The sequence below is a fragment of the Prionailurus viverrinus genome, chromosome B4 (genome assembly GCF_022837055.1).
Source record: "Prionailurus viverrinus isolate Anna chromosome B4, UM_Priviv_1.0, whole genome shotgun sequence".
Taxonomy (NCBI): Eukaryota; Metazoa; Chordata; class Mammalia; order Carnivora; family Felidae; genus Prionailurus; species Prionailurus viverrinus.
In genome coordinates this window covers 13,386,102-13,412,171 of record NC_062567.1, presented here as the reverse complement: position 1 = coordinate 13,412,171, position 26,070 = coordinate 13,386,102, and the positions used below count along the sequence as shown (strand labels likewise).

The 26,070-nt window shown below is 35.6% G+C and overlaps 1 protein-coding gene across 2 annotated transcripts in view; it reads right to left on the bottom strand.

The window, feature by feature from the left end:
- STAM (signal transducing adaptor molecule) overlaps positions 1 to 26,070 on the bottom strand; it is a 78,821-nt gene that overhangs the window by 5,551 nt on the left and 47,200 nt on the right. For both annotated transcript variants that reach the window (XM_047867756.1, XM_047867757.1), the window contains exons 6-13: positions 21,986 to 22,076; positions 20,144 to 20,336; positions 18,767 to 18,861; positions 15,249 to 15,337; positions 13,084 to 13,171; positions 12,804 to 12,858; positions 12,079 to 12,232; positions 10,166 to 10,341 (exon numbers count right to left, since the gene is read on the bottom strand). In XM_047867756.1, the coding sequence (XP_047723712.1) occupies positions 10,166 to 10,341; positions 12,079 to 12,232; positions 12,804 to 12,858; positions 13,084 to 13,171; positions 15,249 to 15,337; positions 18,767 to 18,861; positions 20,144 to 20,336; positions 21,986 to 22,076 (941 nt within the window). The remainder of the gene's footprint in view (positions 1 to 10,165; positions 10,342 to 12,078; positions 12,233 to 12,803; positions 12,859 to 13,083; positions 13,172 to 15,248; positions 15,338 to 18,766; positions 18,862 to 20,143; positions 20,337 to 21,985; positions 22,077 to 26,070) is intronic.

The window sequence follows — 26,070 nt, the reverse complement described above, 5'->3', positions numbered from 1 at the left end:
ACAGCCCAATTAAAAAATGGGCAGAGGAACTGAATATACAGTTTCCAAAGAAAACATAAAATGATCAATACGTACATGAAAAGTGCTCAATGTCACTAATCATCAGAGAAATGGTAATGAAAACTATAATGAGATACCGCCTCACACATGTTAAAAGGGCGATCATTAAAAAGAAGTATTAGCAAGAAGGTGGAGAAAAGGGAATCCTTGTGCAGTGTTGTTGGGTATGTGAACTGGTGCAGCCACTCTGGAAAACAGTATGAAGGTTCCTCCGAAAATGAAAAATGGAACTACCATATGACCCAGCAATCTCATTTCTGGATATACATCTAAAGAAACTGAAGTCGGGACCTCATAGAGACATCTGCACTCCCACCTACCCTGCAGCATTACTCACAGCAGCCAAGGTATGGAAACAACCTAAGTGTCCATCAGTGGATGAATGGATACAGATATGGGGTTTATACACACACGTGCATGCACGCACACACGCACACGTACACGTACACACAAATGGAATACTATTCAGGCCCAAGAAAGAAGGAAATTCAGCCATTTGTGACAACTTGGATGAGACCTGAAGACATTATGCTAAGTGAAATAAAACACAGAAAGACAAATAACATATTATTTCACTTATATGTAGAAATCAAAAGAGTCAATCTCAGAGGACAGGTGTGGTTACTAAGACTTGGGAGTTGAGGAAAATGAGGGACTCCTGAATGAAGGGTATATACTTTCAGTTGTGGGACTGAACAAGCTGTCATCTAATGTACAACATGGTAGTTCTAGCTAATAATCCTGTGGTTTAGGAAAGTGCATCAGTACTACCTTACCCAATTACCAGTAAGATCGTCCTAGGATGACAGAGATCTGGACAAGTGATGGTCCATGAACCAAAAGTGTATGTAAAAGAATAAGAAACTGCCTTCTAGGTATGAACTGAGGGACACTTAAAAACCTGTCCACCAAAAAAAAGAAGACAAAATAATTGCTCATGGACCATGAATCGTAATGACAAAGCAGTACACCTCTATCAGGTATACTTCCAATCCCAATTCTTGCTCTTCCCAATTTTGTTACCCTACATTTACTTTGTCATCAATTTCCTCATTTTAACACATAACACAAGTTTTCTTAAAGTTTTTTTTAAATGTTTATTTTTGAGAGAGAGAGAGAGCGAGAGAGAGCGAGCATGAGCGGTGGAGGGGCAGAAAGAGAGAGGGAGACACAGCATTAGAAGCTGCCTCGGGCTCCAAGCTGTCAGCGCACAGCCCAACGCAGGGCTTGAACTCACAAACTGCAAGATCAAGACCTGAGCTGAAGTCAGATGCTTAACCAACTGAGACACCCAGGCACCCCACAAATTTTCTTACAAAAAAAGAAAATTTGCAAGAAATTAAAAAATTTATCTCATTGGCCTAACACAGCACCTGAAATTCCCATCAACACTAAATATTTATTTATGAAATATTTACCAAGTTCCTACCAGGTGTAAAACTCCGGGCTGCACAGTATGCATCCAAAGGTGAAAGAGGGGCCTGGGTGGCTCAGTCAGTTAAGCGTCCTACTCTTGATTTCAGCTCAGGTCATGATTCCACAGTTCATGAGTTCAAGACTTGCATTTGGGTTCTGTGCTGACAGTGCAGAGCCTACTTGGGATTCTCCGTCTCCCACTCTCTGCCCCTCCCCTGCTCACGATCTCCACCCGCCCCCTATTAAAACATTAAAAAAAAAAAAAAAAAGGTGAAAGAGACTTAGCTCCAGCTCTCCATATTCAATAGTTTAGTTTAGGGATATAAGCAAGTTTATAGTTTAGGGATATAGTTTAGGGATATAAGCAAATTAAAAAGTGACAGTAAAACAGTACACCGTGTGCTGGGGTCCTGTGACAGCAACAGAAGAGGAACAGTGCTGGAGAGGAGGGAAGGCAAAACAGGTGGTCTAGTAAAGACAAAGTTCTAAGAACTAAAGAATAAACAGAATTAGCCAGGTTTTTAAAAAGGGCTAAATATTTTAAGGAAATGTTCTACAAAAAGCACCTACTGAAATGTGCATGTATCTCTTGAGAGATGATATTAACAGCCACAATGTATCAGCAGATGAGGCCCCAGACTACAGAGAAGGACCTGCACCAGGGATTTCCATGACCTGACTGCAGAAGCAGACACAGCAACAGAGGACAAAAGTCAACAAGACACTGCAGCTCTAAAGCACAATGTAAGTTCAAGCACCTACCAACAGATTAGTTCATTTACAAGGACAATTTCCCCAGGCCCTGACCTAAGAACTGTTCCCAAGCAATCTCTAGTAACAAGGTTGCTAGAGCAGTATGTGACACAGTAACAGAGGACTAGCTGGAAAAGAGGCAGCACTTCTGGCTCCATAGTAAAGTATCGAAGAAGTTCCTAGTTACCTTATGTACATTCTCAACAATACCTACCTACCTTGTATCTAGTTTTAAAAAAAAAAGGATGTTACTCTTCCAAGAACAGCTGCTCACTACCAATTTGCTTATGTCCCACCTAAGGGTATTCATATTCCTCCAATCTCAACTTAAAAAAAAAAAAAAAAGTCTTAGAACAGAAAGAGCTACACATAACATTTTTTTCCTAACCTATATAACCCAGTAGTAAATTCCTTGTTTTTTAATGGCTATAATAGGCCTCCCCATTACCCTTTTTCTTATGGTCACTTCAGAATACTAGATGTGATCACAAAATGACATGTGAAGATCCCTAAGCATCCCATGTATGACTCTTGAGAATGAACAACACAGTGATGTTAGTAGAGCAGCATTCCTGGGAAACTTCCAACACTAATGGAAAGGTTTCTACAAATTGTGCCTGTGCCAACAAGAAACTTCAGCTGTGAGTCAGAAGAATATCGTGACTTCTAGAATGACACACTGTTGAACTCTTACTGCCTATCTTTTATTCACTTTAAAAGAAAGACTTCAGTTTAGGTTCCCATTGAAGCAGCAAAAACATATCATTATAAATCTCATCATGTATAATCATTTAACTACGTGAATAGGCATTAGGAATAAACAGCCAAAACATGGGCCTGTCTTTTCATATTCAGCTACTTGATGCATAAATCATAGAGGCATATGGCTTCTTGTATCTCTCCTTTCAAATGGTTTATCTTGCCGTGATATATACTAAATTCCAATGTAGGGCAAAAAGAAGGAAATATTTGTCTTAAGACACATCCCAGAACTATAAATTCTATAACAGTAATGATAAAAAACATTTAGATTTCATATGAAATTTGTGGAAGATAATAAATTATAGTTATCGAATTTAAGTTTCATTAAAGTCCTTAGCAAGTATCATCACATACTCAAATAAAAACAAAACCAAATTATGGGCTGGGTTTAAGATGAAACCCATGAAATAATTTACTCTGAAAAAGACCAGAAAACTGGATAAAGCCTCTGCAACAAAGGACAAAAAAAGATACCACTGAGATAGGCAGGAGAGGCAGAGATACCATCTGGACAAAGAACCCCATCCCAGGCACTGTGATCTACAATTGGGAGAGATCTCAAATATACACACATTTTCCCTGGACAGTGAGGGGTCTGTGCTCAGGCACCCCAACCTTCAGATCCTGCATGAGAAGAGCTCCAAATATTCTGGGTTTTGGAAAAACAATGGTGACTTAATCAAGGAAAGCCACAGACTTCAGGGAACTTGTTCTTGGAAGAGCTAGATAGGGAGACTCACTCAAAACCCAACACTAAAACAACAGTTTGAAAAGCGCCTGGACTCTACATAAACAAGAAATATTTACTAATCTTGAAGTGCCCACCAGAGAGGCAGGAAACTGTTGGGACTTTCTCCAGGGACAGAGAAACTGGTAGGAGCCATATCGGTGACCTCACCCTACCTTGAGAATGTCAGGGTTAGCAACTACCATTCTGGAGCTATCTAGCCTACTGCTAGCTAGAGCCACAGTGAAGAACTCTGCCCACACCCAGCACAGCCATGAGAAATGGTCAGGTGAGGGCAAGAGGCATGCCTGCCGCCATGTCGCAGCACATCTGTGAGTCACAGCCCAATCAGGCACCAGCCCTACCCACTCCCACACCACAGACTGGGCCCTGACACAGCAGACAAGCATGCACAATCCACACAGAGGACACCCTGTGAGCACCAAGCTCTGCTCAGAAGGGATTATGCTTCTTGTGCTCCACACAAGGCCACTCCTTCAAGACTGAGAGGGTAGTTAATCTACCTAACACAAAGAAACAAACACGGAAAGTCAGGCAAAATGAAGAAACAGAGGAGTATGTTCCAATGAAAGAACAAGAAAAAAATATCAGAAAAAGACATTAATGAGACTGTAACAAGCAACCTCATAGAGTTCAAAGTAATGATCATAAAGAAGCTCAGAAGCTGATCACACTTTGAAGAAAAATGGATGAACAGTTTTATCTTGAACAAAGAGAGAGAAAATATAAGAAAGTACCCAACAAAAGTTATGCAACTGAAAAATACAATAAGTGAACTGGAAGATATACAAGGCAGGTACAACAGCAGGTTGGATGAATCCAAAGTTTGATCAGCAAACTGGAATTCAAAGCAACAGCACTCATCCAGAAGGAACAGAAAAGAAAAAAAGAAAAAAGAAAACAAATGAAGACCTTTAATAAAATATCAAGCAGAACAGCATTCCCATTACAGGGTCCCAGAAGGAGAAGATAGAAAGAAAAGACCAAAAAACTTACTCTGAAGAAATAATAGCTGAAAACTTCCCCTTATCTGGAGAATGAAATGAACATACAGGTCCAGGAAGCTCAGAGAGCTTCAAAAGACATGAACCCAAAAGATCTACACCAGGGCACATTATAACTACAACAGTGAAAGTTAAAGAGAAAATCTTAAAAGCAGTAAGAGAAAAACAACTTATTACATACAAGAAAAACCCCATAAGGCTATCAGCAGATTTTTCTGTAGAAACTGAAGGTCAGAAGACAGTATTTATAGTGCTAAAAGAAAAAACCTCCAACAAAGAATCATCAAGCAAGATCATCACTGAAAATTGAAGGAGAGATTAAGAGTGTTCCAGATAAACAAAAGCTAAAGGAGTTAATCACCACTAAACCTGGCTTTTCAAGAAATGCTAAAGGGATGACTTTAACATGCAAAGAAATGGCACCAATTAATAATAAGAAAACATACAAAAGCAAAAATCTCATTGGGAAAGGTAAAAACATAGTAAAGGTAGATCACTCACTTATAAAGCAAGTATGAAGATTAAAAACCAAAAGGAGTAAAATTAATTAAAATGCAATAATTAGTTAAGGGATGCTAAAATAAAAGTGCAAAATGACACATCAAAAATATAAAAACTGGGGGTAGTGGGAAAAATGTTAAGTTTTGGAATGTGTTCAAATTTAAGTTACTATCAACTCAAAACGGACTGTTATATACACAGTAAGTTATATGTGAATGTCATGGTAACCACAAAGCAAAAACTTCTAATAAGTACACAAGAGAAAATGTAAAAAAAATCTAAACATACAATGAAGAAAGCCATCAAACCACAAGAGAGTAGACAAAGAAAAGGAACAGAAAAGAGCTTTGAAAACAATTAACAAAATAGCAGTAAATATATACCTATCAATAATTACTTTAAATGTAAATGGGCTAAACTCTCTAGTGAAAAAAAGATGAAATAAATGAATAGATTTAAAAAAATGACCCATCTATATGCAGCCTATAGAAGACTTACTTCAGAAGCAAGTCCAGAAACAGACTGAAAGTGAAGGGCTAGAGAAAGATATTCCATGCAAATGGAAACAAAAATAAAGCTGAAGTAGCTGTACTCACATTAGACAAAACAGACCTTAAAAGACAGTAATAACAAAGAGCATTACACAATGATAAAAAGGTCCAATCCCAAAAAGACATAACGTTTAAAAATACATATGCATCTAACATAGAAGCAACAAGACAGATAAAGTAAACATTAACAGACCAAAAGACAGGAATGGACAGTAATACAGTAATAGTAAGGGACTTTAACACCCTACTTACATCAATGGATAGATCATCCCAACAGAAAATCAATAAAAAACATCAGCCTTAAACAACACATTAGACCTGATGAACTTAGATATTTATAGAACATACCATGCAAAAGGAACAGAATACACATTCTTCTCAAATGCATATGGAATATTTTCCAGGACAGACCATATGTTACACTACAAAATAAGACTCAATAAATTCAAGAAAACTGAAATCATATCACGCATCCACTACGGCCACAATGCTATAAAAACCAGAAATCAATTACAAGAAGAAAACTGGGAAAACTACAGATATTTGGAGATTAAATACTACGCTACTGAACAACACTGAATCAAGAAAGAAATAGAAAGAGAAATAAAAAACAAAACACCTAGAGACACATGAACAGAAATATGACATAGTACAATCTATAGGATTCAGCAAATGTAGTTCTAAGAGGGAAGATCAGAGCAATATAGGCCTACCTCAAGAAACCAGAAAATCTCAATCTAACTTTCCACATAAAGGACCTGGAAAAAGGAGAACAAATGAAGCCCAAAGTCAAGAAAAATAAGGAGATAATAAAATCAGAGAAGTAAATAAGAGACACATAAAATAAATACATACATACATAAATAAAACTAAGAGCTGGTTCTTTGAAAAGATAAAGAAACTCAAACCTTTATGAGAAAGAGAGGGCTCTAGTAAACAAAATCGGAAATGAAAAAAGTTTTAACTGACCCCACAGAAATACAAAGGATGAGGAGCAACTACTACAAATATATGCCAACAAATTGGAAAAGGTAGAAACAATGGAAAAATTACTAGAAACAATCTTCCAAGGCTAAATCATAGAAAAATAGAAAATCTGAATAGACCAGTTACTATAAGATTGAATCGGTAATCAAAAATCTATCAATGAACAAAATTCAGGACTAAACAGCTTCACTGGTGAATTCTACCAAATATTCAAAGATTTAATAACTATCTTTTTCAAACTCTTCCAAAAAATGAAGAGGAGAGACTACTTCCCAAATCATTTCATGAGGCCAGCCTTACCCTGATACCAAAACCAAATATGGAAATCACAAAAAAATGTCATTACAAACTTATCGTTGATGAACATTGATTCAAAAATCAACAAAACATTAGCAAATCAAATTCAACAGTACATTAAGAGGATCTAACACTATGATATCAAATGACATTTATTACAGGGGTGCAAGGATGCCTCAACATCCACAAATCAAACAATGTGATACACCACATTAACAAAACTAAGGACAAAGATCATATTTCAACAAATACAGAAAAAGCATTTGACAAAATCTAACATCTACTTCTGATAAAAACCCTCAACAGAGGGTTGAGGTACAGAGGCACCATTAGTCAACATAAGAAACGATATAATGACATAGGCACAGCTAACGTTATACTCGACGGTAAAGAGCTGAAAGCTTTTCCTCTAAGATCAGTAAGAAGACAAGAATGTCCGCTCTTGCCACTTTTAGTAAGCATAGTATTAGAAGTCCTAGCTACAGCAATTAAGCCAAAAAAAATAAAAAGAAGCAAGGATGGAAGGAAGGGAGGGAAGGAGGGGGGAAGAGAATGTATCCAAACGGAAAGGAAGAAGTAAAACCGTCACTATTTCCAGATTACAGGAGAGTACATGGCAATAAGCCAAAAGACACCACCAAAACAATTGTCAGAATACATGAATTCGGTAAAGATACTTGACAAAGATTTTATAAACACACAAAATCAATATATAGAATTGTAGCATTTCTTATATACTCATAATGACTGATTAGAAAGAGGAACTAAGAAAATAATCCCATTTACAGCTGCATCAAAAAGAATAAAACACCTAGAAATAGATTTAACGAAGGAAGTGAAAGACCTGTACACTGAAAACTGTAAGACACTAATGAAAAAAACTGAAGATGACACACAAAAAAGAAAAATATTTTGTACTCATGGTATAGAAGAATTAATGCTGTTCAAGTGTCCATACTATCCAAATCAATCTACAGATTCATTGCAATCTCTATCAAAATTCCAAGAACTAGAACAAATAGTTCTAAATTTTGCATGGAACCAAAAAAACAAACAACAACAACAACAAAAAAAAAACCCAAATAGAAAGCAATCTTGAGAAGGAATGACAAAGTTGGAGGTATCATGCTCCCTGATTTCAAAGTATACTACAAAGCTATGGTAATCAAAACAGTATGGTATCAGCATAAAAAGAAACACACTGATCAGTGGAACAGAATTGGGAGCTCAGAGTTACACCCACACCTATATGGACAATTATTTTACAACAGAGGAGCCGAGAACATCCAATGAAGAAAGGACTGTATCTTTAATAAATGGTGTTGGAAATACTGAACAGCCAAATAGAAAAGAATGAAACTGGACTACCAGCTTACACCATACACAAAAATGAATTCAAAATGGAGTAAAGAGGGTGCCTGGGTGGCTCAGTCAGTTAAGTGTCCAACTTCGGTTCAGGTCATGATCTCACAGTTCGTGAGTTTGAGCCCCGCGTCAGGGTTTGTGCTGACAGCTTGGAGCCTGGAACCTGCTTCAGATTCTGTGTCTCCCTCTCTCTCTTTGCCCCTCCCTTGCTCTCTCTCTCTCAAAAATAAACACTACAAAAATATATACAAAATGGATTAAAGACTTGAATGTAAAACCTGATGCCATAAATTTCCTAGAAGAAAACACAAGTGGTAATAAGCTCCCTGACATCAGTCTTAGCGATATCTGTATGGCTCGGACTCCAAAGAGAGAAACAAAAGAAAAAAATAAACAAATTACATCAAAATAAAAAGCTTCTCCTCACCAAAAGATACCATCATCAAAATGAAAAGCAACCTACTGAATGGGAGAAAGTTTTTGCAAATCATGTATCTGACAAGGATTTATCCAAAATACATAAAGAATTCACACAACTCAACAACAAAAAATACAAACCATCCAATTTAAAAACTGGGCAGATGATATGAATAAACATTTTTCCAAAGAAGACATACAAGATGGCCAAGAGGCACAGGAAACACGCTCAACATCAGTAATTATCATGGAAATACAAATCAAAACTACAATGAGATATTATCTTACACCAATTAAAATGGGTATTATCAAAAAAGACAAGAAATAGCAAGTGCCGATGAGGCAGTACAAAGAAGGGAACCATCACATACTGTTGGTGGGAACACAAAGTGGTGCAGCCAACATTTGGAGATCCCTCAAAAAATTAAGAACAGAACTACTCTATGATCGGGCTCTTCCACTTCTGGATGTGGTAATTACCTGAAGAATACAGAATCATTGATTCGAAAAGGTATAGCCCCCCTTTTGTTCACTGCAGGATTATTTATAATAGCTAAGAAATGGAAATAACCTAAATGTCCACCGATAAATTAATGGATAAAGAAGATGTACGTGGGGTGCGTGTGCCTGTGTAGTAGTATGTACAGTGTACATATACTACAGCCCTAAAAAAAAAAAATTTAATCTTGCCATTTGAGACAACATGCATGGACCTTAGAAATATGTTATGCTAAGTGAAATAAGTCAGAAAAAGACAAATAGACAATATGATTTCACCCATAGGTGGAATCTAAAAAACAAACAAACAACGAAACCAAACTTAAAAGAGAACAGACTGGTGGTTTACCAGAGAGGAAGGGGGTGACGGGGTAGCTGGAATGTGTGAAGAAGGGTGATGGATGGTAACTGGACTTTTAGTGGTGATCACTTGGCAGTGCATACAGATGTACAATTATAACGTACATCTGAAACTTCATATAATGTTATACGGCCAATTTTACTTCGATAAAAAGAAAAACGATAGGAAATTTAAAAAGGACAGAACCAAGACCTGAATACAGCCGTTCAATGAGTCAGTAGGACAGAGGAATAGCCTTCTGGCTAGTAATGCAATGCTCCAAGGGGTCCTGTAGGACCCACTCATCACCGTAAACAGGGCTGACCATCTGATATTGGTGATGGCATCCATCTATCCTAGGTTGTTCTCATGCAGTTCTTACGGTTACAGATGAGTGGAGGCATTTAAGAGTTATAATAGCACTAACTCCAAACAGTAGTCAAATAGCAGTCAAAACTCAAATTACTTAGGGTAAGAAGCCTGAGTCTGCTGACTGGGAAGGGCTGGGTTTACAGATGGTGGAACAGCTCCTTGGCTGAGAGAAGACAGCTGCTCTGGGGGAAGACTGTAGCTCCTGAGATGGCTCATCTGTGCGCTCCCTGCAACCAGGTAAGCACCACTCTGAGGAGGCCCTGGGTACACCTAGAACAGGTCATGATTAAAAAAAAAAAAAAAAAAATTAGACTTTCTAAGATTTTAACAGGTGTGCCAAAATTTCTTTGTAGAGGCATTCAGTTACAAAGTGAACAATGAAAGCTCCAAAATCTTTTTAAAAGTTACTTCTTTTGACAGGTATTTTAAAGAATACTTTTCAGTGAAGTGGGCTTTCTGATCATTTTTGTTCTTAGGTAAACAAACCATGAGCTACACTCAGGTTTATTTCATACAGAAACAATAAAGGAACTTATCTTGAAACTAATATTATCTCTCTTTCCATACTGATATTTTAAGTACTTTCATAAAAGGAATCTCAAAAAATGTTTAAGAAGTATCTCTGAATTCAGTTTTATATCAATAGACTGCATGTGCTTATAGATACAATTTGTATTTCCTAAATTACAGTTTAGTGAACACAGAGCAAGCTAACTTTCTAAAGCAGGGATGAGCAAAAACATTTTTGCAAAAGTCCAGACAGTAAATATTTTAGGCCTTGTGGGCCTTTCTGTCACAACTACTGAACCGCCCATATAGAAAGTAGCCGGAAACAATGTAAAAACAAATGAGAATGGCTGTTATAGCAAAGGTTTATTCAAAAACAAAAACAAACACAAAAAACAGGTGGGAGGTTGGATTTGGCCCTTGGGCTATGCATCCAGAAACAGTATTTTAATCTAATGGGATTGATCTCTTAAATGCCCAAAATCTAAAGCACACAAAATACTCTAATTTTCTATAGTATTCATTCAATCTTTCCATTTCACATGTTTGAAAAGAGAACTGTCTATGTGGTGAGATTTTTGCCAGCTGTTACGACAGTAACACAGTCATCAGAAGACAATCATCTTAGCGCTTCGTTTAAGCCCTAAGAGACTGACCATACATACATCAGAATACAGAAGGTCTTCACTATGAACAGAGGTATTCCAGTCCTCTTAAAAGCATTTTTTTTTGTATTTGCAAATGAAACATGAAGAGGAATTTTTTTTGCTAAAACCGGTATCAAGAGCCATGAGTAGGTGTCATCTAGCCTCACACTGGACAAGTGTGGCTGGTCCACTCCAGGGATCTGGTCCCTCATTTCGAGGAAAGTGGGCCATGTTATAAGAAAAAAATTAATTTGCACAAAGTTTATGTCACCCACATAAATAAAATGGAATGCTTGGCTAGGTCCCTATACAGTGACCATACTGAGTTTGTGGGAAAAGGGCTCTTGAAATAGTCACTTAGGGTGAATAAGGAGGATGCATTCTACGCCTTCTCACGTAAAGGAAGATGGAAACATTCAGATTAAAGCCACTTACTATAAAACCCAAAACTGTAGATTCTCAGAAAAAATTCGTAGTAATTAGACAATTTACTCAGACAGAAGACATGGTTCTTAACCAGATAATTATATATGAAGCTTTAAAAATATACAGATGTTTCGGCCTTTCTCTTGAACATTCTGATTCAGTAGTCTGGGGTGGGGAGAAGCAACCTGTATTTTTTTTTAAATGTTTGATTCTGATGCACACCTTTGAAGAAAAATAATATTGTGAAAAGAATTACTGGAATAATTAGTATATTATACATTGTATTTGTCAAGTAAAAAATTCTTTTAAACTTTGTTCTAAGCATTACTCTTAGAAAGTTTCAAATCTTACAAAACACAGCTATTCCAAATAATCTCAAACACAGTTGAGAATTTAAAATGATATACTTGAATTTTTAAAAGCTTACCTGAGAACCAGAAACACCAGATGACTGCATATAATACTGCTGATTCTGTAATTTTGCATACATGGAATACATTGGATCTTCATTCATTAACTTGGTATACAATGAAAGTGCTTCCATCACTTTAACATTAAGTTCTGAGAGTTCTGAATGTTTTCTGAAATATTACAGAGTAATTTCAAATACAATTGCTAATTAAATGACACAATGTTCTAAATACGACCACACACAAAAATAGCAAAAAGTAATATAAGTAGACATTACTTTAACCTTATGACAGAAAATATCCTGTATTCTAGCTCCAGGGCAACCAAAACTATCTAAGGTACAGTGCTGGGAGAACTCTAGCTTATTGTACTTGACTTTATCTTGAAATAACTAGGTATCCCTAATAAATAACAGATGGGTGAGTCATCTGTGGGCTCTGGTAATGTCACTTATGGCATTACAATGATAAGAACAGCTAAGTATTATTTTTTAAAAAGACTAATATAATTAAGATCAAATAAATTCTCACTTAAAAAAAAAACAAAACGCAGGTAGATGGGTCCAATTCTAATTCCCACATCTAGTGGAAAACAACTGAATGAGAACTGGTACCTCTGGCAGATCTTTGGCATATTTTTTTAATAAAAATAAATAAAATTAAAAGGCAGCTCTATCCCAGCATACACTTAGAACTTCAGCAAAGAAGACACACAATACAGATATAGCACATGTTCTTTTACCTATCAATATCTTCCAGCTTTTCATCAATGAGAGGTCCCATCTGGTGACACATTGCTAAGATAACAAGATTTAAAGAAACATAAGAAAACACAGCAAAGAAAAGCTTATCTGTGATAGATACTCATATAAGCAAGACTGGGTCATAGAAGAATGAGAAGTGTTCACATTTTTTTATATCATTTTAAATTTTATTTAAATATAAAACCATTCTGTAACAGAACACTACAGACAAGCTCTAATTATTCTTTACGTGCAAGGTTAATGGAAAATAAAGTTTACCTTCAAGATGAAGTAACTCTGGAAGATCTGGTTGGTCATCACTGGGATCTGTACTCTGCAACATTTGTAGCAACTGGTCCATTTTGTCCTACAAGAATTAAATAGTTAATACAAAAAGCAACAAATCATTATGCAACAATATGTTCTCATTTCATTAATTAGATAATGGATGAAAAACTTTTATATTTCATACAGAGACTCCAATTTTGCTTTTATGTATTTACTATCCACGTATTCTCTTTAGTACCAAGTGAAGTCAGAGCCTTGAAAGCTCTTCCTACTTATTTTTCAAACTGCTCACGGAGACTCTCTTATATGAGAAGAAGAGAGCCATATTTCAACTTACAACGTGTGAGTTCTTCGATCTGTTATGTCATGGTTGTGGATTTCCGTGTCACTTTGTTTTGGAGCAGCTGGTACCCTTGCCATGCTGACAGGTGTAACTTCGCTCTCAGGATGGCGTTACCTATGACTAACAGCTCAGTTATTACTTCTCCACCATGGCGAATCCAGCAGCTGCTTTAGCAAGGCACAGCTCAGCTATAGTACAGCTCTTCTTCTAAGTAGGGCCATAAGATCTTATTCTATATTTTCTTCCCACCAATGTTTCAGTCTGTCATAAAGGAAGCAGTAAGATTGTGGCTTCTCTCCTTTCCTATGTAGGTAAAGGCTGGAAGGATCTCAAAGCAAGGACTCAGATCTATCACAGAATATTCCCTTGCAAAAACCAATGGACCTAATGAAACCATCATTACATAAACACATCTATATATTACGCAAGTACATATGTACTTAAATTTAAATTTTTAAAAATCAAAATACTGATCTCATGTACCAAAGAATGATAGTGTAATAATTACGAACTTCTCTCCATGCATGGTTCTTACATGGTTGTATTACTAAACACAGGTACATTAGGTAAACACTGTAAAAGACTACCAATTCTAAGCAGTCATTTAAACTAAAACCAAAATGCTATTTCTGGGGCGCCTGGGTGGCTCAGTCAGTTATACGTCCGACTTCAGCTCAGGTCATGACCTCACAGTCCATAGGTTTGAGCTTCGCATCGGGCTCTGTGCTGACAGCTCAGAGCCTGGAGCCTGCTTCAGATTCTGTCTCTCTCTCTCTCTCTCTCTCTCTCTCTGCTCCTCCCCTGTTTGTGCTCTCTCTCAAAAATAAGTAAATTATTTTTAAAAATAAATAAATGCTGTTTCTGCAAAGAACAGACTGAGAGATGAACTAGTCACTGGATGGTGAAAGTCGCACAAGTACATAAAAAACTTCTAAAGTCACAAGAATTTTGTATTTTGAAATGGTTACCAGTTTTTAATGTAAAAGATTCACAATTTTAATTTTAAATAGTCTAAAACAGAAGGCGTGCTACAGAAAAGACTGCTTATAGCAAAAAAAAAAAAGTGGGGGGAGAAGGGGGGTAATGTGACAGTCAACTAACATGTGGATAATTTTTGTTTTAAACACTATACTCTATTTGAAATTACCTAGAATCCAAGGCATGAGGTTTATTATACGGACGACCAGGCTGACTCTACACGCATTTTCTTATGTAATGCAACTGGCCAAATGTTAAGTTTCCCTGAACCCGTCAAATTCCCTGGCTCTCAGCACAATCTCCAGTCGGTTTCTCTAAAAGAGCACTCTTCAAACTTTGTTTCCGGTTCCCTCCAGAAGAAGGCTAAAAACCTATAAAATCCCTTCACTTATTTTAAAGATGACATATCATTTTTCATCATAAGTTTAAGATATTACAAAGGATGTAATTTCCAGAGCATTAAATAATGATCTTTGTAAATGAAACAGTCATATATTCTATTAACTATATTCAATCCAAAAAAAAATTCACTACAATAGTGTTTGTAATAATCAAAAAACCTCAAAAAACTGCAAACAACCTAAGGGTCCAATAGAAGAATAATTAAATCATGCCAAGTCCATTCTATGGAATATTAGGCAGAAATTTTAAATAATGAGGTACAGAATAAGACTATAGAGACAGTTACAAGGAGAATCTTTGCTTTGTCTATATTGCCTGAATTTTTATAACATAAAATACATGCATTAATCAAGTAATCACTTTTTTTAAAACAAGACAAGTATTTCAACTTCAATACCAAGTATGAACCACTTTCACAGAAGAAATCACTTACTTCATCAATAAAGGCTTGTTCCGGTTCTGGCTCTATTGTTTCTACCTGAACATCATCACTAAATTGTACCGTCTTCTTCTCCGTTTTAACTGCAAAACATGTAATATTCACCTTTTCCTTATAAGAAATTTAAAATTCTATTTCAAAGCACTTCAAATTCTATGAGAGAATCTGGATTTTTCTTAATATTCCCTTCGATCTGGGAGACATAGTTTAAGGGGTCATTAAGACAACAGATTTAGACAAAAATGACAGAACATTATTTTGTGGAATTCCGTGAAGATTTCTTAATTTTCTCTTCTAAGATTTTACATTTTCCTGGAAAGACACTTCACTAAAAATAAAAGGGATATTTCCAAAGCAAAGATTAATCACTTACTACATATGAGAATTTAGTGAACTGGTGGGCAAAAAGTTAAGTTTTAGAAGTAAAGTTCTTTTACAAGTAAAGTTTTACATAAATGAACTCTGCAATCAAAAGAAACTCTCTTTTAAATTACCAGTCCTTTCAAAGAAAAATCTCATTTGAAAGACCACACTATTTCATTGTAGTGAACTGGAAAGTTAGGCATATGTTTTTTGGCATGCCATTCAGTGTTTTTACTAAGAGAATCAATGACATCCAGGTCAGTGGAGGACTTTACAAGTAGCACCAGCAGTGATCTGAATTTTCCACTAAATCGGCCTACATTTTTTAGTTGCATTACTCTCTGAAATAACACTGTGGTTATGAAGGGACCTGCAAACCACTGACCAGACGCACATTATTTCTCTTGCTCAACAAAGCAATCTTTAAAAACTATTCAATGTATCATTAACTAGTAAATACAAGGTTATGATTAATAGAGCAATTAACCTTCTCCCCACAAATCCTGAGAGGTCCATACAGCTTTAAAGGAATGAACTTTCTATATTTTTCATCCTTGTATCAATGTGGTCAATTGGTATTCATAACAATGTTAAGAAGAAACTATAAAAAGGGGATTGGGAACAGAGCAGAAGTAAGGAAAGGAAATATATTATTAAACTATTTAATGTGTGTAATAGAATATTACATTTCCCCCCAGTGACTCTCTTATACTAGGAAATACGCCCATTTTAAAATGAGGTTAACAGCAGCACAGTAATATTAAAAGTTCGTGCACAGGAGAAAGCTGATGTATGACACAGCCTGGATCTGAATGCCAGCCTATCTGGCTCTACCAGTCCACATGCTGGAATCTGGCCAATGATTTTACTCTGAGAACAGGAGCTCCTATCACTCATGTATTCTGTATTGTGTGCTTCTGTATAAAATGCAGATAATGTAATCTCCAACGTAAGGAATACATTCATTCCACGTAAGTCACCATAAAGCAAAATTCTATACAAAACACTTTCAGCTGGTTTCATTTTCCCTTGGGGGTAAAAGAGACATGTGCTAGAGATATTTTTGCTTTTTATATCTTGAGCTATTAACAAGTAGGAAGCTGGGAAAGCATGCATTGGCTGCTACCCATAAGAGAACACACGGAGGACTCGACATCGTGCCAGCCGACCATGTACAAGTTGTCAGTGTTTTTCTCACAGGCACCAATACTATTACTATGCACGTGTGCACGTCTGCGTATAGCGTGTGTGCACGTGCGTATGTGTGTACGTGTATACACATGTGCATGACACAAACTGTTTTCACAGTATCTACCACACTTCCAAAGAAAAAACAAGCTAAGCAGGGTGGGTTCTTCTCCTTGCCATTAAGTAAAGTGGGCTTCTGATTCCTCACAAAGAATAGCATGATGACGATCATGCTAACATTGCTTTCCCAAGTTCAATAACTACATTTCTATGACAGAAGCTCTGCTGTTCCAGTTCTCCTCTTTACAGAAGTCCGGAGAGAAACACAGGAAGAAGAGCTAGAGTATTCATTTTAACGCTGCACTCCACACGATGGGGGACAAGATGAGACGGCTACATGATCGATACAAGATCTTGGATCTCAGATTGAACACAAGTCCAAGACCATTCTATCCTTTCCAACAGCTGATTCAGGACAAAAACAAAAAACCCAAACACCCAAACAACAAATTAAAAAAACCACCACCATAAACCCAGGTTAAAAAGCCGGCACACAATACACTGCCATCTTAAATAGGTCCTACGACATATTTCTTGGGTTCTAACAAAAAAGAACGACATTATTAGGACGGGCAGCAGGAATCTGTCTCCGCTGTAAATCTGTCATGAAATGACACAAGATAACCTGGCAATCATCACAAGACAGCATCGTTTCATCACAGATAAAAGTAGTATCTGATTTGCTGTTAAAGCCTTCTCTTGAAAGAAAAGCGTTCCTGTATTTTTTCAAGAAAAGTATATGTGTTGTTTTATGTATACATATATGTGTATATATGTATGTATATACACACATACTTATGTATCATTTACTGCATAAATATTTATATAGTCTATATTTGGGGTAAGATTCAGTACTAGTTTGGGTAAGATTCATTCCAGTTGCTGGAAATGAAAAGGTGACTAAGACAAAGATCCTTCTTTAAATTCTTGTAAACTAAAAAAGACCTAAGCATCTTGCAATTTGTAACTTTCTTTGACCCCTCGTACTCACATTATAGAAAGATGAGATATTTTGCCAGCTAACTATAGCCTACCAACTTATATACAAAAGCTCTTTTAAAATTCTAAACCTTTCAACCACTAATAGAAACCTTTCTACACTAGAATATATTTCTCATTTATGACCTAATCTTGGTGACCCCAACTCATCATTATGAAGATTCAGTGAACTATAGTATTATGTAGAAATATAGTGAACTGCCTACAAACATTTTGGTGGGCTACCAATACTTACATCTCCTGCAACTATTATGCCTGCCCGTAACATCACTTTTCCTGCTAGGCCCCACTTTCTAGTTTACTTCCCTTGGTAGCACAGGTTTGGAAAGTAAACAGAAAGTTTTCGTAAGATTAGTTATGGCTCCTTCTGACTATCTGACATGAGGTCTTAGGAAAGCCATTCATTATATTACTTACAGGCCAGTGCCTCCAAGTTTGGGGCTAGATGCTAAAGAAATGGCTTTAATCTTTGAACAGAAAGAATTCCTATGAGATTACACTGCATTTGTCACACTTCAGGAACCGATAATGAAAATACCTAATGCATAAATTTCATAACACTTCTTAACCTGCGTTTTTACAATGGTGTATATATATATATATATATATATATATATATATATATATATAATGTTTTAAAAGAAAAATCCATAGGCTGCACAATTACCTGATTAAGGATAATCTTGGTAGAAATATAATTTCAATTTGTAGATAATTAGATGATTTTCGGTAAATAATCTCACTAGCAAGCTGCATTTTTAATAAACACCTCGGAGGCACTAATGTCTGAGAGTCCCAGAGATTAGTAAATGTCCCAGACATTGAGTAAATTCAATTTACTCAACTTTTATTAAGAAGAAAATTATGGATTATCATCCACTTACAGACTGGAAAATACTTACTCATTTCTGGTTCAGCAGTAAGATCAGCAGTCACAAAATTAGAGGGAAATAACCCCATGCCTTGATGGGTTTCACCTTTCCACCAGTTGGGATCACTAATGAGAAACAAAAAATATTTTTATCTCTATAAATCTCTACCTTAATAGTGTTTAACTTGCATTATTATCAGATCTGAATCCCACAACAATCCAATGAGGGAAGAAATGAATATATTATTATTACAAACAGAAGATGAACCCTCAGAGAAGATAAAGGGCTGTTAAACACAGTTCTTTATCTTTTGGAAGGCTGGCGAATGCTCTGAGGATTTAATAAAAGGTCTGAACTCTCTCCAAAACAGAGTTCTCTGCATTTGACTGTCAACTTCAGGTAGTTCATGAGCTCCACTGTCTATAAGGCTCTTTTGTGATAAAATAAATGGTAGGCACTTAATTCAGATCCATTCCTAAATTAGTGCTCTCTCTTGTACATACAAAATGCACATTTTTCTTGTACAAAAATGCACACTTCTCCCCCCACAAGAGACAACATGACAGATGACACTGTTTATAGAACAAAGCATTCACAAGGAACACACTTCCAGGTACAACTCCATGTTCACTGTTTTATCTTGGGTGCGTAGTATGAGAAAAGCTAGCAAGCTCTCAATAAACATTTTTTGAATGAATCAATGATCAAGGTTTTGTGCAATTTCCAGCTAACCAGCCCAAAATTTAATTCATTTTCTTTCACTCAAGAGAAGAGAATGTAAATGTGCTACTATAGGAATAACCTAAATATTTTTGAATTTATTCTTTAAAACTGCTTGCAAATTTTAGTACTTCATTATCAATAACCATCATCAGTAACAATTTTCAAGTAAAAATAAAGCTACAGCCAAAAACCAGATATACTGAATCATCTCCCATAGTAATATAAACGTATATAATTGCACATAAAATGAATTTGTCCTACATGGATATACTATTTTTTGTGAATAAGTAAATTCAACATATTATGTATTTCTTACAAATTCCGTAAATACATATACATATTTGGTGTATTTTCTAACATTTTAACTTTACTAATTTAATTTCTAAAATTTTAACTTACTAATTTAAAAATCGATCTTATGAGATGAAAAAAAAATGAATAAACTAGTCTTCCAAATCAAATAAAAACAATTTAAACAAGAAATAAGAAAAAAATTAAACTACAAAATAAGAATACAGACAATATGACACAAGCAAAGCAACCAAATGTGACAGAAAATATCTACATCAATATTTTTCTTATTACCTTTGGTAATGGCATTCAACAGGAATAATATGAAACACAGAAGTAATATATGTTTTCATATGAATGTCAAGTTAATATCAATTTGATATTATCCATCACCTGTCATCAAGAACTGTAATAATTTCTCCGGCTTTAAAAGTAAGCTCATTATCTTCAGCAGCTTCAAAGTCATATATAGCACGAACTTTTCGGCCTTCATGTTGGTGGTTAGTTAAGAGATTGGATGTGCTTGGGTACAAAGTAGAAAGTGTGGTTGACTGCTGCCTTTGCTCCTTCAAGGACAACTCAATAGCTAGAAAATAATGAGTTAAAAGGACTCCACATGTTAATATATCCAACAATCCAAAGTATAAAAAAATATCTGAAGGTAAAAATGCATTCTTTTAAATGTGGAGCTGGAAACTAGGATATATTATTACATACTGAATAAAGATCATTTCATCAATTTAATTCATTCATTGACAACCGAAAGTTTAAAGAATAAACTGTTAAAAAGTTGAACAGCCATTAATGACTATTTTTACTGAATGGATAAAATTTAAATTATTCTGGGTAATAAAAAGATATTATCTCTCAAATCCAATGTTTTTATTTAGCTGCAGATATTTTAATTTTCTTTCATCTTTTCAATATATTTCTATAGCTTCAATTCCCAAAAATGATAATCACAATCACTTGCCAAGAGTCCCAAATCTCAATGAAGACTTACTAAATCAGAATGTCAGAGGTAGTATATGGGAACCTGCATTTTACTGCTCCAAAGGTAATTCTTTGTGATCAGTCTAAGAAGTAGAACTAGGAAATAACTACAATGAAGTCTCACCTATCAAATTCCCTCAAAGAGATTTCAAATGTGTCTCTTGTATTGCTTCCCTCCTCCCCCAATGGAAGTCATCACCATGTGTCACTTAGGCTCTGTAATACAACCTGAACAGACTGAGAACCCTGCTTCAACTCAAACCATAACCCCTTCATCCCTGCTACTTCTGTTCTACATTGATAAAAGACCTAACAGGAAAAAGCAAACTTTAAAACTATCCTAAGAAAATACAGGAAAGTACCTTTTAGGATTTGGGGGAAAAATATCTTAAGATATAAAAAATGCAAAATCATAACAAAAAAGCAAAAATTTTGACTATATCAAAATTTAAAACTTTAGATAAAACACACCAGTATCAAAGTTAAAGTAAATGCCATAAATCAAGAGTAGATATCTACAATAGATATTACAAAGTTTCTCAATGCAGCCTATTATTATAGTAAAAAAAAAAAAAAATCAGAAAACCCAAATGCCCATCAGTAGCAGGACAGAAAATTGCCATATACATTTTTTTAGTACACTGAAATATTACACAATAGTTAAATGAACTTGACTTACATATTTTATTATGAATAGATCTTAGACATACTGTCGCATGAAAAAAACCAAACTGTACATGTTATGTACCCTATGAAAAAACAATTTGTGGGGCACCTGGGTGGCTCTGTCAGTTGAGCGTCCAACTCTTCAGTTTGGCTCGAGTCATGATCTCACAGTTGTGAGACTGAGTCCCATGTTGGGCTCTGGGCTAATGGTGTGGAGCCTGCTTGGGATTCTTTCTCTCCCTCTCTCTCTGCCCCTCTTGTGCTTGTTCTTCCTCTCTCTCAAAATAAATAAATAAACTTAAAAAAGTAAAGAATTTGTTGGACACATAAAGTATTTGGCATTGTTTATGGATATATGGTGTGATAAAAATATTAATAAAAAAGAAAGACTGAAAGGACACATACGAAGAGTAGTTGTCTCAAAAGAGTATCAGTTGATACTGCAAAGGGGAACAAAACGGATTTCAGTGTGAGCTGTAAAATCCTATTTCTTTTATTTTTAAATATCTCAGGAAAAAAATATTCAGGGCCCATCTTCTTCCCACCTTTCCAACACCAGAGACTTAAAAAACATACCTTTTGCTAAATCTTCTTCTTCTTTTTTGTTAGCCACAGTACCAGGGTCTTTGGCAACCAGGGCTGGGCTTGCTTTTGCTTGTTCTGCAGCCTAACACAAAAAAAGGAAGACAATGTTTGCAGAATGTTCTCGAATTTTCCTACCTACACTTAATCTAAGAACTTGCAAGACCATTCTTATCAATCTACCACAGACTTCTGAAGAAGAAAATAATCCAGAGGCGCCTGGGTGGCTTAGTCGGTTAAGCATCTGACTTTTGGTTTTGGCTCAGGTCCATGACCTCGCAGTTTGTGCGATTCGAGCCCTGTGTCAGGCTCTGTGCTGTCGCAGGCTCTGTGCTCGACAGCACAAAGCCTGCTTGGGATTCTCTCTTCTCTCTCCTCTCTCTCTGCCCTTGCTCTGCTCCTGCTCTCTCTCAAAAAATGAACAAACATTAAAGAAGATTTAAATTAAAAAAAAAGAAAGAAGAAAATAATCCAAACCGCAGCAGCCTCCACTTTGAAAGGAGAAGATGTGGAACTGGAGGAAAGAAATGGAGAGCAACGGGATACTGAGGGCTGCTAAAAGCAGACAGGATGCAAACGAGCCAAGAAAGACCGGGGGAGATTTAAAATTTTTTAGAAAAATTCTGAAACCAGAAAATGGGTTGAGAAAGGGAAGGAGATGTCTATTGTGAAAACAAATAGTTTTTAAAATTTTAAGCTATTTAACAGTTATATTTTATGGCTTCCTGCCCGGTTAAAAGGCAGGATGTTATCCTTAGGAATAGAAATTTACATGTAACAATATAATGCTCATAAAATTATACTTTTTTGTAAACTAAAATACAAGTAGTTAATTCTGACAGCATATTCCAGTTACCAGGAACTGCCAGCATACACACACACACACATACACACACACCCACTTACATACATTTGACAAAGATTTGTTTCTGCTTATAACATCCTCCCCTCTGGCTCCTTTTACTTGATCAACATTTTTCCTATTGAGTTTTAACTTACCAGTCCGTAAACAGCTAAAATAATCCCTTTCTCGATGAAACATTCCTACACCGCTAAATTAAGCATCCTCTTCTCTGTTCCTCTGATAGTACTTTTACCAAGGTACTATGCTATAGGTGGTTAAGAATGTAAATTTTGGAGTCAGGGAAACATGGGTTCAAATTCTAAATCCACGAGGTTCTAATGAATGACCTGGGGTACATTAAACCTTTTGTATCTCAAGTTCCTTATCTACAAAATGAGGGTAATAATAGCAACTAGATAGGTTTGAGAGAATAAAGTAACATGTAGCTTCCAAACTCAGATAGGATGAGGGCCACCAATGACGGTTTAAAACAAAAAGTATAGGGGCGCCTGGGTGGCGCAGTCGGTTAAGCGTCCGACTTCAGCCAGGTCACGATCTCGCGGTCCGTGAGTTCGAGCCCCGCGTCAGGCTCTGGGCTGATGGCTCGGAGCCTGGAGCCTGTTTCCGATTCTGTGTCTCCCTCTCTCTCTGCCCCTACCCCGTTCATGCTCTGTCTCTCTCTGTCCCAAAAATAAATAAACGTTGAAAAAAAAAACAAAAAAAAAACCCAAAAAAGTATAACATTCTCTCTTGGGATTTATAATGTACATAGAGGTAATCTAGGTCACGCGTACGGTAATTATTGCATAAAGAATGCATTCCATAATGAAGGATAAACCCTCAACAGATGCAACATTTCTACAGTTTACATGAAATAATACAATGTTTACTCAAAATACACTGTGAACAGTTATAAAGGTATATTAGAATACCCAAAGCAACCACCACCAACAAAAATGGAATTCTTATGAGTATTCAAATTAACACATGTACAGCACATAGATTAGTGCCTGGCACTAGTAACAGTTAGTAAATCTCAGCTTCTATTATAATTATCTGCTTATATCTGTCTCCATAACCATGCTATATATTCCCTGAGAATATATGTGCCTAAATACTGATGACAATAAAGAAACATTTGTTTAGTAAATGAAAGGCAAAATATTCAATATAACGGGTAAAATACAGTTATAGATATATAGTTATACAGTTCCATATATACATAACTGTATTTTATACTGTAAAACAAATGCACAAGCATTTATTTTTAGAAAAGCGGATACTAAAAAGCTTTTTGTAGTTCACTGAATGCAACTTCAAGCACTCAATTCTGATCCATCTCTCCATGGAATTTTTTTTAGATATTAAGGTTTTAATCAACACATATCTCTGAAAATTAAAGGTATGCTTCCTCAGAATGTCCTTTTCAATTGCATATGAATTTTTTTCAGTTTGGTGAATTTCACAAAATAGACCTTTTGATCTTTTATTGTCTGTGAAGTAATCTCTACCAATCAAGAAGAAAGTGCAGACAATAGATTCAAAGTGCTAAAAGGAAACAAAATACAGCTAAGTATACTGTACTTGGCAAGATTATCATTCAGAATTGCAGAAATGATGAGTTTCTCAAATAAGCAAAAAGCTATGGGAGTTTCATAACTTGAAACAAGGGTTTCAAAGAAATATTAGAAAGACTGCTTTATGGGGAAAAGACCATAACTAGAAATAAGAAAATATGTGAAGGAAAAATTACAATGATAAAGGAAAACACATAGCATGGGTTACTGACAAACCGCTAATAAAGCTAGTATGAAGATTATAAGACAAGAGTAATAAAGTCAACTATATTCATAATAATTACTTAAGGGACACATATAAAAAGATGCAAAACATGACATCAAAAACAAAATGTGAGGTGAGAGGAATAAAAATGTAGCGCTTTTAGAATGTGTTTGAGCATAAGCAACCACCAACTTAAAATAATCTGCCATAAATACACAGGTTGTCAAAAATGAACCTCATGGTAACCACAAACCAAAATCCTATTAACAGATACACAAAAAGTAAAGAGAAAGCAATCCAAACAACACTAAATAAAGTCATCAAATTACAAGGGAAGAGACCAAGAGAAGAAAACTACAGAACCACAAAAATAACCAGAAAACAATGAACAAAATGGCAATAAACACATACCTATCAACAACTACTTTAAAAGTAAATGAACTGAAGTCTTCAATCAAAACACAAAGGGAGGTTAAATGAATAAAAAACCAAAACTCATTAATTGACTCACTTGAAAACTAAAGGTATATACACTGAAAATGAAGGGACAGAAAAATTTTTTTCCATGTGAATGGAAATGAAAAGAAACCTGGGGCAGCATTAATTATATCAGACAAAACAGGCTTTAAAACAAAGACTGTAACAAGAGGAAAAAAAAGGCATTACATAATGATGATGAGATCAATGCAACAGAAAAACACTTATAAATATTTATGCACCCAACATAGATGCACCTAAATACATAAAATGAGTATTAACACGCAAATTGGAAGAAAATGACAGTAACACAGTAATAGTAGGGGGCTTTAAATACCCACTTACATTAATGGACAGATCATCCAGATAGAAAATTAATAAAGAAACAATGGCCTTAAACGACACATTAGGCCAGATGGACTAAATAGATATACACAGAACATTCCATCTTCAAACAGCAGAATACAGATCCTTTCAAGTACACACGAATTCTGCAGGAGAGATCACATGTTAGGTCACAAAATAAGTCTCTGTAAATTTAAAACGCATGAAATTTTCTCAAGCACCTTTTCCAACCATAATGATTGGAAACTAGAGATCAATTGCTAGGAAAAAACAGTAAAAAACAAACAAGTGAAGACTATACAACATGCTACTAAACAACCAATGGGTCAATAAAGATATCAAAGAGAAAATTTAAAAAACACCTTGAGACAAATGAAAATGAAAATACAATGTTCCAAGATCTGTGGGACTCAGCAAAAGCAATACCAAGAGGAAAGTTTGCAATAATACAGGACTACCTCAAGAAACAAGAAAAATCCCAAAGAAACTAACTTTACATCTAAAGGAACTACAAGAAGAATAAAACCCAAAGTCAGTAGAAGGAAGGAAAAAAAAGAGCAGAGCAGAAATCAAGGAAGTAGACACTAAAACAATAAAAATGATCAAAGAAACTAAGAACTGGTACTTTGAA